This window comes from Antechinus flavipes, chromosome 3 (genome assembly GCF_016432865.1).
Source record: "Antechinus flavipes isolate AdamAnt ecotype Samford, QLD, Australia chromosome 3, AdamAnt_v2, whole genome shotgun sequence".
NCBI classification, from domain to species: Eukaryota; Metazoa; Chordata; class Mammalia; order Dasyuromorphia; family Dasyuridae; genus Antechinus; species Antechinus flavipes.
Genome location: NC_067400.1, coordinates 59,975,805 through 59,991,623, shown reverse-complemented (window position 1 = coordinate 59,991,623; position 15,819 = coordinate 59,975,805). Strand labels below are relative to the sequence as shown.

General features: G+C 40.2%; 1 protein-coding gene across 1 annotated transcript in view; it reads right to left on the bottom strand.

Annotated features, from left to right (window-relative positions):
* FARSB (phenylalanyl-tRNA synthetase subunit beta) overlaps positions 1-15,819 on the bottom strand; it is a 72,973-nt gene that overhangs the window by 42,429 nt on the left and 14,725 nt on the right. Inside the window, exons 8-10 of the mRNA XM_051983464.1 lie at positions 5,807-5,877; positions 3,830-3,891; positions 3,692-3,743 (exon numbers count right to left, since the gene is read on the bottom strand). Coding sequence (XP_051839424.1) covers positions 3,692-3,743; positions 3,830-3,891; positions 5,807-5,877 — 185 coding nt within the window. The remainder of the gene's footprint in view (positions 1-3,691; positions 3,744-3,829; positions 3,892-5,806; positions 5,878-15,819) is intronic.

Genomic DNA, 15,819 nt, shown 5'->3' with positions numbered 1-15,819 from the left:
GTAAATATGAAAGGCATGGGAGTACAATAAGGTTAGCAAGGAAAAGTTTGGAAGAATTCATTAAAGGAATAAGTGATGAGGCCTAAGTATGCTATTGACTGGCAGCCTAAATCCATGGAGGAGTTTAGCAGATTAATCAGAGTTAGCTAGAGTGAGAAGAAATATGCTAATAAAAAGAAGGCACTAAGAGGGGAGGAAAAGTGGGAGAGAGAGAGTCTTTAAGATTTGAGATTTTTGGCAAGCCTCGTCTGACAAGTCAAATTACTGTGAAAAGAAAACCACACTAAAGATAACATTATTTTTATTTTATTCCCAGAATTCTTCTCAAGTTCAGGTGGCCTACTACTCAATGACCATAGATGTAAGAAATTCAAAAACCAAAGAATGAAATGTAGTGACAGAATATCAAAAGTGTGCTAAGCACTAGTTATTAAAAATTCACACATTTACAGAATTCTTTAAGGATTGCAAAGTTCTTTTCTGTTGATAATCCTTTGAGAAATACTGTACAAATATTATATGTTGTTTCATTTTACAAAGAGGAGAAATTGAAGCTCTGAGAAGCTAAATGTCTTGCTAGGGTCACACAGATGGTAATTCTCTGAGGGAGATTTCAAACCAAGCACTCTGACCATATGTTGGGCTCTCACTTATGAGGCGGGTAAGTAGAACAGTGGGTAGAGCACTGGGCCTGGAGTCAGGAAGAGCAGAATTTAAAGCAGGCTTCAGGCACTTAATTGCCATTGAAACTTATATAAGTCACTTAATTTCTGTCTGTCTCAGTCTTCTCTGCTATAAAATGGAATACAAATCACCTGGCTGAGTTGTTGTGAGGATCACAAGAGATAACATGGTAAAGTGCCTGGCATATAGTAGATATTTCATAAATGTCTATTGTCTTCTTCTTCCCCGTGCTATACTGCTACCCAATTTTAAAAAGTCCATTAATAGTCTAAAGTCACCACAGTCACCACTTACTTATTTATAACAACAACTACTTAGTAAGCTCATTGCCTAAAACAATTTTAAAAAATGTTAGTTTTAAGTTTTCAGTTGTGGAATGGGCCTATTTCTCCATCATTACTATTTGTGCCTTCAAAATATTCTCTGGGTGACTAGGTATAAATTTAAGTATATTTTCCCCTCACTCCTCCATCTGCCTCTTCCTGTGGTACCATGGGAAAAGACCAGTCTGGTGTCCTGCACTGAAGGGCTAAAAGGTTCTTGTTCCTAGCACTTCTGTTTTGCCTAAAGAAAGGCTTACTAATCAGATCAGGGGTCTGTGATGTTTTGGGGGGAAAAAAATTAAAAAACCAAAAACAGCCTGATAATTACTTCAATACAACTGACTACCTCTGTAATTCTGCATTTTATTTTTTGCATTTAGAAACATTCTTATGAGAAGGGATCCATAGATAGCCTTCCTTTCCCCAGAATTCCAAACCATTTCATTACCCAAAAGACATTAAGAACTCCTGTCCTAAAGGGATGCTTTTCCTTCAATACCAGGCACTCCATCAGAGCTGTCTGCCAGACCACAAAACACTCCTCAGGTGCTGTCTGAGAGGCTGGGCAACCCATCACACTGAGGCCATGATTCAGTCTACCCTCAATGGGTGCTGCCAGTGGACAGCTGTCAAGAAGACACCTGACAAGACACTCAGTGGCACATTCTGCTAAGAAAGGAAGGAAAAGGGGAGATTTAAAAGCTTATGTTTCCCCTTCTCCCTTAGGCAAGAGAGCAAACCCTTGAGCAGTTTCTGAATCCCTTTCAAATTTCTAATTTGAACATAAACATAAAAGCTCTACATGAACATAAGCTAGGACACTACATTTCAAAATTTTGGTTCAATGTAGAAGAATGGACTGAATGACTTTCTAAGATTCTACTTCTTCTACAGAAAAGGTTTCTCTCTATATATACTTATCATCACAAATATATATTTAAAAATAATTGTTTAAAAAAAAAAGCAAGGGCAGCTAGGTGGCATAGTGCAGTGGTCCTCAAATTTTTTTCTCAATATTCTAGCCCTTTCCATCGCCCTCACAATTTGAACACCTTTACCCATATCCAATATACTCCTAGACCTTAACCTAGGACTCATCTTTGTTCTTTCTCTACCCGGACTATCAGTGTACTCAATTTTATGATCAGGCTGAGCATCCAACTCATATCTTTATCCTATTAAAAATGACTGAGGATCTGTCCAAAGAATTTTTGTTTATGAGGTTTATAGTTATAGATATTGATCACATTAAAAATAAAAACTAATTATGAATTTGTAGATTCTCTGAAAGGATTTCAGAGATTCCCAGGATGCTCTGGACCAGACTTTGAGAACCACTGGCGTCGTGAATAGAGCACCAGTCCTGAAGTCAGGAGGACCTGAGTTCAAATGTGACCTCAGACACTTAAGACTTCCTGACTGTATGACTTAGGCAAGTCACTTAACCCCAATTGCCTCAGAGGAAAAAAAGTGCAAATATATCATTTGGAAAAATCATGCTATTTCACCTGTATATAAGTAACAAGTTAAATTTAAGGGCTTTTTAAAGGTTAATTATTCCAAAATAAATAGCAATATTAAGAAAAAAATGAACCAAATTTTAAAATGTATTTTTCTACTTCCTTCTGAATGTTTAATACTACATTTGTGTTAACATCTGAGTACTACATAGCTTTTAAAAAAAACCCATCTCTTAGATTAAACATCAAGTTATATAATATATATTTTAAGACAATTCTTCTGTACCAAAATATGATTCCAAAGAATTTCAAAGCTGGAAAGGCTTTCTGAGCTCATCTAGCCCAACCCCGACCTTCACAAAATCCTTTCTACAACCCTCCTCACAAAGGGAGGCCTCCGGTGATGGCAGGACTAAGGGATGATGCTCCTTATTTTAAGTCCATATAAAATTTACTTAAACAAAGCTAACGTTTACTTCTTTGCAGCTTCCATCTCTTGAAGCAAGCTAACTCGGTGGTGGCCAGTCACCCCAGAATTCCTAAACTGTGGCGGAGCAGTTGCTGACTGCTATGAGTAGCCCCCCTGCTGAGAGCCAAGCTCACTTCCCTCAGGAGGCAGGACCCTAGGCTTCTGCTCAGAGGGCCCCCCTCACTCAAGACCCCTAAGGGCACGGGAAGCAAACCCAACACACTATGACAGGGCCACGTCCCTGCTCAGGCTCAATGCTGTCACCTGCTATTCTAGTCCCTCTAAGTGATCCAGGGGCTGAGAGGCTTTAATTTTTTATTGCATTTCTAGCCCCTTACAACAGCCGCACCGACCAGTGGATTAGGCCTGACATTAATATGAAGTGATGCATTAGTTACAGTGAAGGCCCTCAGCAACTTCTGATTTCAGAAGCCCAAACAAGACTAAGTCCACAGTGTGAAGTATGTGCCCTGGCCAGAGGTAACTGCAAATTACCCAGTTAGAAAGCTGGGTCCAAGAGGCCCAATACACTGGGGCTCCTAATCCCAGGAGGTGGGAGGGCCTGAATTCCAAACTGGCTTCAGACAAATCCTAGGTAAGTCACTTCATCTCTCACTCAGTTTATGTAAAATGGACAGCATAATAGCACCAACTCCCAGGATAACTGTGAGGATCAAATAAAAGATGCTGCCCTTGGCAAACCTTAAAACACTATAAAAATGTTAGCTATCATTATAATTATTGCTAATACTTACTGGATATATGTAAGATTTTCCATCAGGATAAATTACTTCAGCAGCTTCAGCCCTGAAAGAAAAAAAAATGAACTTCTTAGCTTGGTCACTCATAACAGAAAAGCCTGGTCATATTTGACAGTAATTTGTCCTACTTACGTAAACTGCTTCTCACAATATTCACTGAACATTGTGACAATGATATCAAGGACTATTTTTGCCTGGAGAAAGAAAAACACCATGGTGACCATCGATACTGCACAGTTAAGAGGGAAAATGAACAGTGATTCAGCAGCATTCAGCAGCTGTGTCTTTAGCTTCACAGAGTGGGAATTCTCAATGAACTTTCTAAGGAAGGAGATGAGACATGAGAGCAGGGGCCAGAGTGTCCCTGCTTCAGAGTTTGGAGAGTTTTCGGGCTCTCTAATTCTGTAGGCAGCAAAGTATTGGTTTTACATCTGTGGCAGATGCAAATCCATACTCTATTTGGAGTCTTCCTTCAAAGACAACTGAAAACATTAAGAAAATTGCAGCTATCCTTATCATTACAACACAAGGACTTTTTTTTTAAAATCCAAACTGCTTGGGTAAGCTACAAATCCTATAAAGCTGGGTGAGGATCCAGGCTGGGGGAGAAAAGGCAGGCACTCGCCTGAGCTCTCCCAATTTCCTTCTGAATAACTTTAAAAAAAACACCTCAAAAAAAAAAAAAAAAAAAAAAAAAAACAGAGCAACAGAACCCACAAAAGAATGGGATGAAATTTTCCCAAGAAAGGTCTCTCACCCCAGGGTGAGGGTGGAGTGCTGGCTTAGCTCAGGACACTAGCAGGAGGCCTTGGGAGCCATTAAACCAATAGTCACAGAGGTTACTTCTCAGCCCACAGAAATTACAGGACCCTTTTGCTGGCTCCGGGGTCATTGTCCACACTGGGATCAGAATCACAAGCTGGGCCTATGGTTCCAGGGGAGGAAAAGCACAAGCATACCAGAGCTTGTAGTCCCAGGCAAGTGGGGACCTTGGACACATAGTGCTTATGATCAGTCACAGACCAGAGCATAGGTCAGGAGAGCAGTAAACATATCTCTCCTTAGATCCTAGCACCTTAAGAGAACTGAAAGTTAATAAACTCCCAAAACTAGCTTCACCAAAATCTGGAGGCTTAACATAGTGCCCCCTCCACTCCAAGAATAGAGCCCAACTTTAATATACTTTAATATAAAGTTAAAAGTCAAGAAATAGGCTAATAAGCTCACAACAAAAAATCCAGACCACAGAAAGTTACTCTGTATTTTGATATTCCTCATCATCAAACTCAGAAAACAACAAAGTCAAAGCCTCAAAGAAAAATATGAATTGGTCTCAAGCCCAAAAAGAATTCCTGAAAGAGCTAAAAAAGGATTTTAAAAATCAAGTAACAGACATAGAGCAAATCATACAAAGCTTCAGAAAATATATGCTATATAAACAGTGTTTCTGACAATATAACTTTAAGGGACAATAAAGGTTTTACTATGTAGACAACAAATCTTAAGAATATTTTATGTAATAAAAGCTGCATTGTTTTGATAATATTTCTAAAGGTAAATATGAAAAATGTGAATTTTAATGGGGGTATCTTCTAGGACAATGAACTTTCTATAAATGCCAATTATCTCTCTGTTCATGATCAACTTGTTTATAGTTGACAGCTTCCTTCTTATGCCTTACTCAATACAATTAAAAAAAAAAAAAAAACACAACCCAAAAACTAAGGTGGAAAGTCCATTCAGTAATTAAGACTCTACAGTAATCCAATTAAAGAACTGTAAAGATGGAAAGCAAATAAAATAGGGATCACGGGCAAGAATGAGGCTATCACATATCAGTACAGATTTTTCTACAGAAATCATCTTTGCATCTATAATGATAATTAAAAGCACATAAGACTATATAATACTTAAGAAGGCACCTCTTTTTGAGTAAGCACTTGATATGGGTCATATGAAAGAAACATCACAACCTAAGTACAGACTTCCTTCCCTATTCTAAATGGTGCCTATCCTGAATGCTAATTAAAATTTAGATATTTGGTCCAAGAATATAAGTAAAAACATAAAGGTCTCATAGCACATAAAACACAGTTAAAGCTCCATTACCTTAGTAAGATCAGTTCCTGTGCACTCAATAAACACATTCCTGGTTTTTAATGTGATTTTTGAATGATTACCTACAATAAAAACAAAACAAAATTCCACAAGATTGATTTTAGAAAGACAAAGGGTTTTCACCATATTACAACACTAGTGCCTTCTTATTGCCTGAATAGCCAAACAAAAGAGAAATCAAAATTCATTTGAGCCTACAATCAATCTTTTGGCTCAGAGACAAAGCCTGCAATTAAATTCTAAGGTCTTTGCTAGTGGCAAAATAAAGAGGTCTTTAAGGGGAGAGATCAACTTCTTTCAGAAACAACTAATCCCTAATAAAAGAAGCTATCTGGGGCGGCTAGTTGGCACAGTAGATAAGAGCACCAGCCTGAAGTTAAGAGGAGACCTCAGTTCAACTCTGGTCTCAGACACTGAACACTTCCTAGCTGTGTGACCCTGAGCAAGTCACTTAACCCCAATTGCTTCAGAGGAAAGAAAAAAAGAACCTATCTGATTTATATTTTGAAAAACAATAAACTTCAGCTAACTGGAATGCCTGAACAGTTTTCCAGTTAGTTGAGATGTGATCCTTTAAGTGATAGTCATTAAAATTGTAACATTCTTAATGAAAAATCCTACTAAAATATATCATATACACTTTCCTGCTTTCTAAAACTGAATTTGCTAAGCCTTTATTTTATTCACTTCAAAAGACATTTCTGTGGCTACATGTGCTAAGTGCAATGGTTGCTGAAGGTACCAAACCGATGGATGCTACCCTCAGAGGCTTGTGCTTCCATCTGGGTGAGAGGAGACGCAGCAAGGGCCTGTGGGAAAAGCACCAAACTGGCAGCACAGGGATCCGTATTTATATACAAGACATTTACAATCTATTAGTAACCAGGCAATAGTAGTCTTCACATTCTCTTTAACCTAGCAATGAACAGAAGTCTAGACATAAGGAGGAGCATACATTGTACCTTTAGTTTTTCATGAGCTTGAAAGGCCTGATGGGGCCTGTGAGATATAGAGGTTTTTTTCTTTTTTTTTTTTTTTTTTGGTGAGACAATTGGGATTAAGTGACTTGCTCAGTATCACCCAGCTAGGAAGGGTTAAGTGTCTGAGCCGAATTTGAATGCCAGTCCTCCTAACTTCAGGGCTAGTGCTCTACCCACTGAGCCACCTAGCTATCCCTGATATACAGGTTTAAAAAAAAAAAATCTATTCTGTGTGAATGTCATATCCCAGATAGACGAATGACTTCATAAGCTGAAATCATGGAGTTAAACGGGAAGATGCTGAAAACATTTCCAGGCACTAATTTTTTTCCTTCAGTAACTCTGTAATAGCCTAGCAATAAAAAGCTATCCTGTGGCTGAGGTGCCCTATTAAGGGGGGCCCTAAAAAGCTCCTGATATCCAAAGGGAGTGTTGTGAAAAGCATGTTGCAGATCATGAAGTTTGAAGTTATTTCATTCTTTAGGGGAGAAATCTAAGGTCTTTTAACATGTAGACATATTTGTGTCAGCGGGAAGGGCGGAATTAACCAAAATTATTTTTCCCATCCCTCCCAAGACTTCATAGATCTTTACCCATTAGTGCCTTCCAAGCCCTATAGCCACTCCTATTACTGACCTCTCCTTCCAGTTTTTCCTTTCTGTCATATAGTTTGCGCTAAGGATTATTCCCTTTTGCATTTAAGAGCTGACACTTTAGAGTAATCACCAGCATCAGGGGCTGCTTCTCCTTATGCTAGACAATGAGAAGGGCTCACTCACTCAGTGCTTTTTAGTTGCCAAAGGATGATATTTTTTGGGGGGAGGAGGAGGTAGGGGAGCCCTACCCAGACCCACCCTCTCAGGCTTCTCACTATGCACACAGTAGGTGCTTTCTGCCTAACCTGCCCGCTGGTGCTGAAGTTCATTCCCTGGGAGCCATAATGCTCTCAGAACACAGTGATAGGACCTCCTGTTCTTTTGATCCAGAGCCACCAGGTGCCATGGTCTCTGACTCCACCTCTCCCTGGCTTCCCCAAGGCTATGCCAATGAAGAAAAAAGTTTCTCCTTAAAAGGAATACAAGATGTACTTAGGATATGCTCATTGGAAGGGATGGTACTCAGAAATTTCAATTTCCTCACCCACTGTGGTATTTGGGTCCTCAAAAGCCTTAAGCTAGGAAGAAGAATTTAAAAATGGGAGAAAATGGGACAGAGAAAGTATAGGATAAATCAAGACAAAAAGTTTTTAAGGGAACCAGCAAATAACAGTTAGGCTGAATTGCTTTCTAAACAAATCTTATAAAGGTGGATTCATTTAAAATTTAATTTAATTTAAAATATGAGAAAGGCTCACTAGAAGTAGGTAAGCTATCTCTCTACAAGAAAAATCTGAATTAAGCCATCAGCTATAACATCACTGAATGTCAGAGCCATAAGAGACTTTGCATGATGGCTGTCCTGATTGCTCACATTCCATACCAAGGATGTGGATCAAGGACATTTATTGCCACAGGCAGGCATCAGTCATTTGACATGAAGCCAGATGTAACAGACTGAGATGGCCAATCACTACCACCGAGTACGTTCTGGAGAACACAGAGAGGGCACAGGGAGGGAGCATGGAGGAGACGAACAGTGACCCCAGCCAGACTCACTCGGGCTGCTCCTCACGCTGCCCACTGCCCAGGGGGTATGATGCCCTTTCCACCCAGAGCCAGCAAGGGCAGGGGTGTCTGGCACCTCCTTTTTTGCAACTGACATGCAGGATGCATCTCCATTTCCTCTGTCCCAAAACCTGCTTTGCTGCAATTTTCTAACCATTCTCTTTAAGTCTGTGCAAATCCTCCTATTTGAAATTAAAAGATGGAATATACATAAAACAAGGCAAAAAGCAGCCTTCGATCTGAATAAATCACAATTGTGAGACACATCATACTATAACATTCAAGACGATAAAAATCTTTCCTGGATCCATTCGGAAGGGAGAGTTGGGAGTTTGCTTCAAGAACTGTGTGAAGTTTAATCCTACTTAGAATCTGGTTCAGTTTGTCAAGGAGAAGAAATTTCCTTTTAGACTTTTGAATTCTATTCAAACTGCAAAGGAACCAAATATTTACCGAAAGAACAATCCGAAATGAGAACATCACCAGAAGAATAGGAGATAACAACTGACATCACCCTCAAATTTAGAACAGGTGCTGAACATCAGGAAAGAAAATTAAAATACATAGAATGCTTAGTGAAATTCAGTTCAGCTGTTTAAAATTAGAAAGAAGGAAAAAGAAGAATCCCGGCCAAGCTCACAGTCATTTCACATTACACTACGATCTCCTCTGAGCCAGAGCCTGATCACTCGGTGTTAGTGAGTCAAACTAAGCTCAAATTTCATGACTATGCAATGCAACTGTTAATTTTTTACTATTGAAGAAACGCATCTCCCTCTCTTAGCCGGAGAAGTGGGGCACTGCGGGTACGGAACAGCGCCTACACTTCCAGATGGTCAAATGCATTGTGTTAGTTGGTTTGACTTAAATTCTGTTTTGCTTTGCTACAGAAAAAAGGGCTTATTATATATGATGGGAAATACTATCTGAAAATGATGTAAAAACAATGTAAAAACTTCAATAAAACATTTTTAGAAATGGAGAAAACAAAGCAGTTCAGTAACAATAATTGCAGGAACAACATCATCTAAGATATAGATAACACCTGCTATGTGACAGGTGCTGACCATGCAGCTTGCTTTGCAATTATTATGTCATTTGGTCCTCACAGCAACCCTGGGAGGTAAGCACTCTTATTATCCCTTATGGTGAGGAAATTGGGGTAAAGAGAGATTAAATTTGCTCAGGGTTACAGCCCTAGGATGCCGAAGCTATTGAACCTCCTGACTCCAAGCCTGGCACTACCCTCCCTCTTCTCCCCCTCTCCTCCTAGCCACCTAGCAGCAACGAGAGCTGTCTCCAAGCCAGGAAGACCCGGATTCAGGTCCCACCTCTGGCACAAAGTCTCTGCAGAAAAGGTGCTGGACCAAGTGGGTAGGGGCTCTTTCCTCACCCAGGAGCTCCCTATACATCAGAGACATGGCAGCTCCAGGCCCTAATGCATTATGGGGCAGGGGGAGTGAGTGTGTGTCTAACAGCACACATTTTAGTATTACTAGAAACTACTTTTCATGGTGAGTGAGGATGCTTACAGATAAATTGTAATCCTAACAGATCCCTCTCCCAGGTACCGTCACTTGGAGGAGAGCTGGTCATCTATGTGCTTTAAAGACTCCCTATTCTTAACAGCCATATCCTAACAATTCACTGAGTCAGTGAGAGGCCTCACAAGCTAGCCATTCCCATTTATAAGATGTCCAAAGGGCAGCTTCTCCTCCATCAGAGCTAGAACTGTCCCTGGCCCCTGACCCTAATTACTGGGTTTCCCAGTCTTGCCCACACCTGACACGTAGCACCCATCCACTGACCCGACAAATCTTGTTAAACTGAAAAACTTTAGTAAAGAATAAAAGATTACAAGTACCTTTAGTAACAAAAATATCAAATAAATTTATAACATTTGTGAAAGATTTAAACAAAAACAACCAACAACCAAAAAGGGAAGATAATACCAGAATACAGTAAAAGAATGAGTAATTTAAGTCATTTTGGAAGCCGTTCCCTCACACAGTTCTTTCTCCACATTTAAAGAGCAACCATTTCATTATTTAGAAGCCCAGCTCTGCGGGGCCTGCGGATCCAAGCCACACGTTCCGAGAATGGGCTAAGTCTGAAATGAGGACATTTGTCAATAGCTTTCAAGCCTGCCCTCCATGCCCAAGTTAGTTCCCTTTCCACCCCAGAATATTTTCAACCATGAACACGTGGTCAGGCCCATTTTTCAGCCCTGAGCTTTTACACTTCTCCCAGTTCTAGTGCACTATATAATCCTGACAGGAACATAAAAGACACAAGGGAAGGAGGAGTCTTGTGGATCCATTCTCTGGATCCTTCCACGGAGGTCCTGCACCGATGCTTCCCTGGCCAGTGGAATGAACGAAGGAAAAGCATCCTTTATGTATAGATTGTGTGCCAGGCACTGGGCTAATGCTGGGGACACAAACATATGCAAGATGGTCCCTGCCCTCAAGATGCCACACAGGAAAAGAAATAGCTATGGGGGTGGGGGGTGGGAGTGGGGAGGAGGGCTTCCCAGAGAAGTCAGAGGGGCTTAGAGTTAGAATGGAGAGAGAGGGTGAGCGCTGGTTACCGGGCATGAATGAGGGGCTGGATAAACTGGAGAAGAGAAGGGATAGAAAGGAGGGAAGGACAGGGAAGGAGAAAGTAGAGCAGGAGGAAAATGAGAGACAAGAGGAGAGAAAATAGAGGAAGAGGAAGAAAGGAAGGTGGAGCCCAAAATGCAAGTGTAGAGTTTTCTCCTGCAGACCCAGCGACATGCCTGGAAGTTGATCGACTTGTTTTTCAAAGCTGAGACTGACTAATATTTGTAGAAGCCCATGGTGCAAATAGAGATAACTATTATTTCCTTTATTCTAACATCCCCTTTTCTTTGCCTCCTTTGTTATTTCTAGCATCCCATAACTAAAGAAAAACTCCAAAATACAATGAGAACACAGTTCAAAGATTTGCATTAAGAACTCTTAAAAAAATTTTGTTTGTTGACAAAAACTCAACACTGGGGCTTAGATGTCTGTGCCAGGTCCAGCCTGACCATTCCCTTGGTAGGTATTTGGATCCCTTCATCTCTCTGGGCCTGTTTTCCCATGAGTAAAATAAATATGTTGAGCTTGGTGGCTTCTGATATCCATTCCACCTTTAAACAATTTATGCCCAATGAGTCACCTCTACAGTACATTCTTTCCTAATTCATACTGCAGAATACTCGGCATACATGCTCTCTTCAGAACTGAAGGTTTCTTAGGTAAAATGCAAAAAAGGATAAAAAAAAAAAGAGCATACAAATATAACAAACTTATTTTAAGAAAGACTATCCTAAAATTTCCACCTGTTTTCCAGTTCAAGAGGGCTTTGCATGCCGCCTTCTACTGTTCTTCAAAAAGATGGTCTAAGTAGCAAAATGGCAACATGATCATTGTGATCCATGGCACAAAGTCTGCCAAACTGCTGTGACAACTAAGTAGAGAGGCCCTTGGTGTAACAGGAGGAATCCCATGAGTTACCCCATGTTTTGTTCCTGTTAAACTGCCCAAATTCAAAGGGCAGAAAACACTGCAGGCATTGTAACCCACTGCTATTTTATTGTCATCACTGCTCTAGCATCCTGGAACTGGTATATCTGGCTCCCTATAATCCCCCTCCTCCATCTCCCTTAGTCTAAGAGGATCAAATGAAGCCAGCCAGAGGTAGGGAAGAGTTAGGTGAAGGTGGGGAAGGGACCTGGGCAGAGTTAAGTAACCCCTTCCCTAGCCTACAGGAGGAACAGAACTACCCTGCCTAGAGACTGGATGTTCTGGGAATTCAACGGATAAGTTCTCCTAGGCCTAAGAATTAGAAACTAAGTCAAGGAAGACAAACTACATAAAACTCAGCAAACCCATTCCACTATTTAATGAGGTTTTCTAAGCAAGTGCCAAGTAATTCAGATTATATGTAAAAATAGTTCACACCTGAACTCTTACTTTCGTTGTTTAGAAAACTCCATTAAGTAATTAAATTCTTAAAACTTTTTACTAAATTAATATATTTTATATTCATTTATATATATAATAAATATAAAAGAATTCCCTTTCAATATCATTAAACTATATTTCCTTGCAGTTTACATCTTTTAAAAAAGAAATGGCAAAAAGAAATTTTGGTTTGCTTCTGTCTATATGCATTAGGGGAAAAGTATATTCACTTTTTTAGTGCATATATTTTCTCCACTATCCATGACGGTGATCCAAAAGGGTCCTGAAGAGACCTCTGATCTTCTACTGAAAAAGGTTTCTTACCATTGACCAGGCTGATCTCCAAGACTTTTTCTAATTCCAATCTAGATGCCTGACAAATATGGCAGCTCGGTACATTGATAGAATTCTTTTCTCACTGTAAACATTCCCTCTGCCAATAAAGATCACAATTCCTTCACTTGTCGTAAGAACTCAGAGCTGCAAAAAGTTATCAAACTGTGCATACCCTTTGATCCAGCAGTGCTACTACTGGGCTTATACCCCAAAGAGATACTAAAGAAGGGAAAGGGACCTGTATGTGCCAAAGTGTTTGTGGCGGCCCTGTTTGTAGTGGCTAGAAGCTGGAAAATGAATGGATGCCCATCAATTGGAGAATGGCTGGGTAAATTGTGGTATATGAACGTTGTGGAATATTATTGCTCTGTAAGGAATGACCAGCAGGATGAATACAGAGAGGCTTCGAGAGACTTACATGAACTGATGGTAAGTGAAATGAGCAGAACCAGGAGATCATTATATGCTTCAACAGCGATACTGCATAAGGATGTATTCTGATGGAAGTGGATTTCTTCAACAAAGATCAGATCTAACTTGGTTTCAATTGATCAAGGATGGACAAAAGCAGCTACACTCAAAGAAAGAACACTGGGAAATGAATGTAAACAGTTTGCATTTTTGTTTTTCTTCCCGGGTTATTTATACCTTCTGAATCCAATTCTCCCTGTGCAACAAGAGAACTGTTCAGTTCTGCACACATATATTGTACCTAGGATATACTGTAACCTATTTAAAATGTAAAGGACTGCTTGCCATCTAGGGGAGGGGGTGAAGGGAGGGAGGGGAAAAGTTGGAACAGAAGTGAATGCAAAGGATAATGCTATAAAAAATGCCCAGGCATGGGTTCTGTCAATAAAAAGATATAATTATTTAAAAATAAATAAATAAATAAAAGAACTCAGGGCTGAAAACGTGACCACCTGCTAACCAATGACATTCAGCTAGGATGGCCCATGGGCAGCTATTAGCAGACTTTCTCAACGACCTCACCAGTCTTTACTCTGTTGCCCCTTGTCTATCCCCTGTTATGATGGTGTACCAGAGAGTTTTAGTGAAAACAACTGTAGCAAATTAAGTAATGAAAAAATGAAATAATTGGCAACAGTTAAATAAGCAGAACAGTCAGTAAGGACCTGTAGTACTACTAAGTAAGATTTATATAGCTTAAGCAATTGCATTGTTGGTCAGGAAAGAACTTTGTATTCAGCAACAACTGTTCTCTATATGGGCTTCCCCTGGGGAACCCAAATCGTACCTTAAGGAAAGACTTTTAATCCCTTTGGAACTTCCTCTTAGTACTTCAGCCCCGTGTGTAGGTTCCCCTCTGACTGTGCCATCTGCAAGGTGGCCGAGCCTGCCAGCTACAGTATCCAAAGCAATGACCATGACAGTAAGCAGTATTTGGCCAAGCCCAGACACTTGGACCGCCCCACTTCTGTCATACAAGCTGAGGATGATCCCTGCCCCACGTTCTGAATCCATCCAGACAGACCTTCTCACCATCTAGGGCACTTCTCCTCACCATCCCCATGTACTCCACACTAAGAAAACTATGTCCACAGGATTCCCCTCACCTACTAGCTCCTGAATTTTGGTGGTACTGCTCCCATTTCACATGATCTCTCGAATACTTCAGTCAAGGGCTAAGCAATCTCAAGTTTCTTCAGAGCCCGAGGAAGTGGGAAAAATCTCGAATTCATCAAAGGCAGTTAGGTGCTCACTACCTTCTTAGGTATACTGGGTGATGTAACAACTCTTGGACATTTCTGTTCTGTCATTTCCAGTATACAGGTCATTCTCCTTGGCAGAGAAAACAGAAGCACAATTGGAACTGAGAGGTTCCACTTTCTATTATCACTCAGCACCATCCACCCAAAGTGGAGACAATGCCATTCAGTCCTCAGTCATCCTTTTTATCCCAAGGTGGCAAAAACAAAACAAAAACCCAAGTATTTCTAAAACCTCATTTTTGTTGTCCTAAGATTCCCTGGCTAGTCTCAACTCATTCCCAGCTTTAGCCCTAATTGTATAGGACAATTCCTCTCTTGTGTTTATCCTCTATTACCTAATCTTATTTCCATTTTTACATGTCTTTGGTCTGAATGCTGAAATTTTGATGTGTTCATCTTGGTCTCTTTTGACAAACTCACATTTCCTCCTCCCTGAAATGGTTTCTCTTTGAATCTTCAGAATTTCATCCTCCAGTATTTTCCATCTATCCCAAGCTTACTTCCTGTTACGTTTTAGTCCATGGATATTATTTTTCTGTTCTAAACTTTTAAAAATCTGTTTTTGCATAATCTAGGATGAATATAAGATCATAGCTAGATTTCTTCTATGTCCATCAGAAACACGAGGAGACATTGATCACTTCTCCCCAAGATTCCCATCCCACATTGCATAGAGTACTGGACCTGGAATCAGGAAAACGTGAATTATAATTTGACCTCAGACACTTACCAGCTATGTGATCCTGGCCAAGTCACTAAATCACTGTCTGACTTAGTTTCCTCAACTGAAAAATGGGAATTAATAATAATAGCACCTACCTCCCAAGGTTGTTGTGAGGATAAAATGAGAAAATATTTGTAAACCACTTTGCAAATCTGAAAGCATTACACAAATTTAGATGAAGATGATGATTCTACCTCCAAAACCATTTCCTGTTGGGGAGAATCAGATTCAGAATGGAAATTCCCCTTGTTGTTTCCTTTACCTTTTGAGGAATGGTCTTTGGCATATTCTATCCTTATTATCTCTTCCCAAATAGTCTCCACCTGCACTGCTTTGCTGCTCTGGTCTGTTGATCTCCTGTGCTATTCTATCCAATGCTATTCTACCCCTGATTTCATCTAACATGAAATCTTCTAAGATATATCCATCTAGAGCCATAATCCAGTTCTAGCTTCCTCCCACAAAGCCTCAGAGATCCCCAAGCAGCCAAGTTTGTGTCCTTGAACTAGAACTTCCAGTTCTCATTTGTTGCCCAAATCTGGGCTACTCTGGGTCACAGGCTTTTACTATTTCCTTCCTTCCTTCCTTGGATTTTG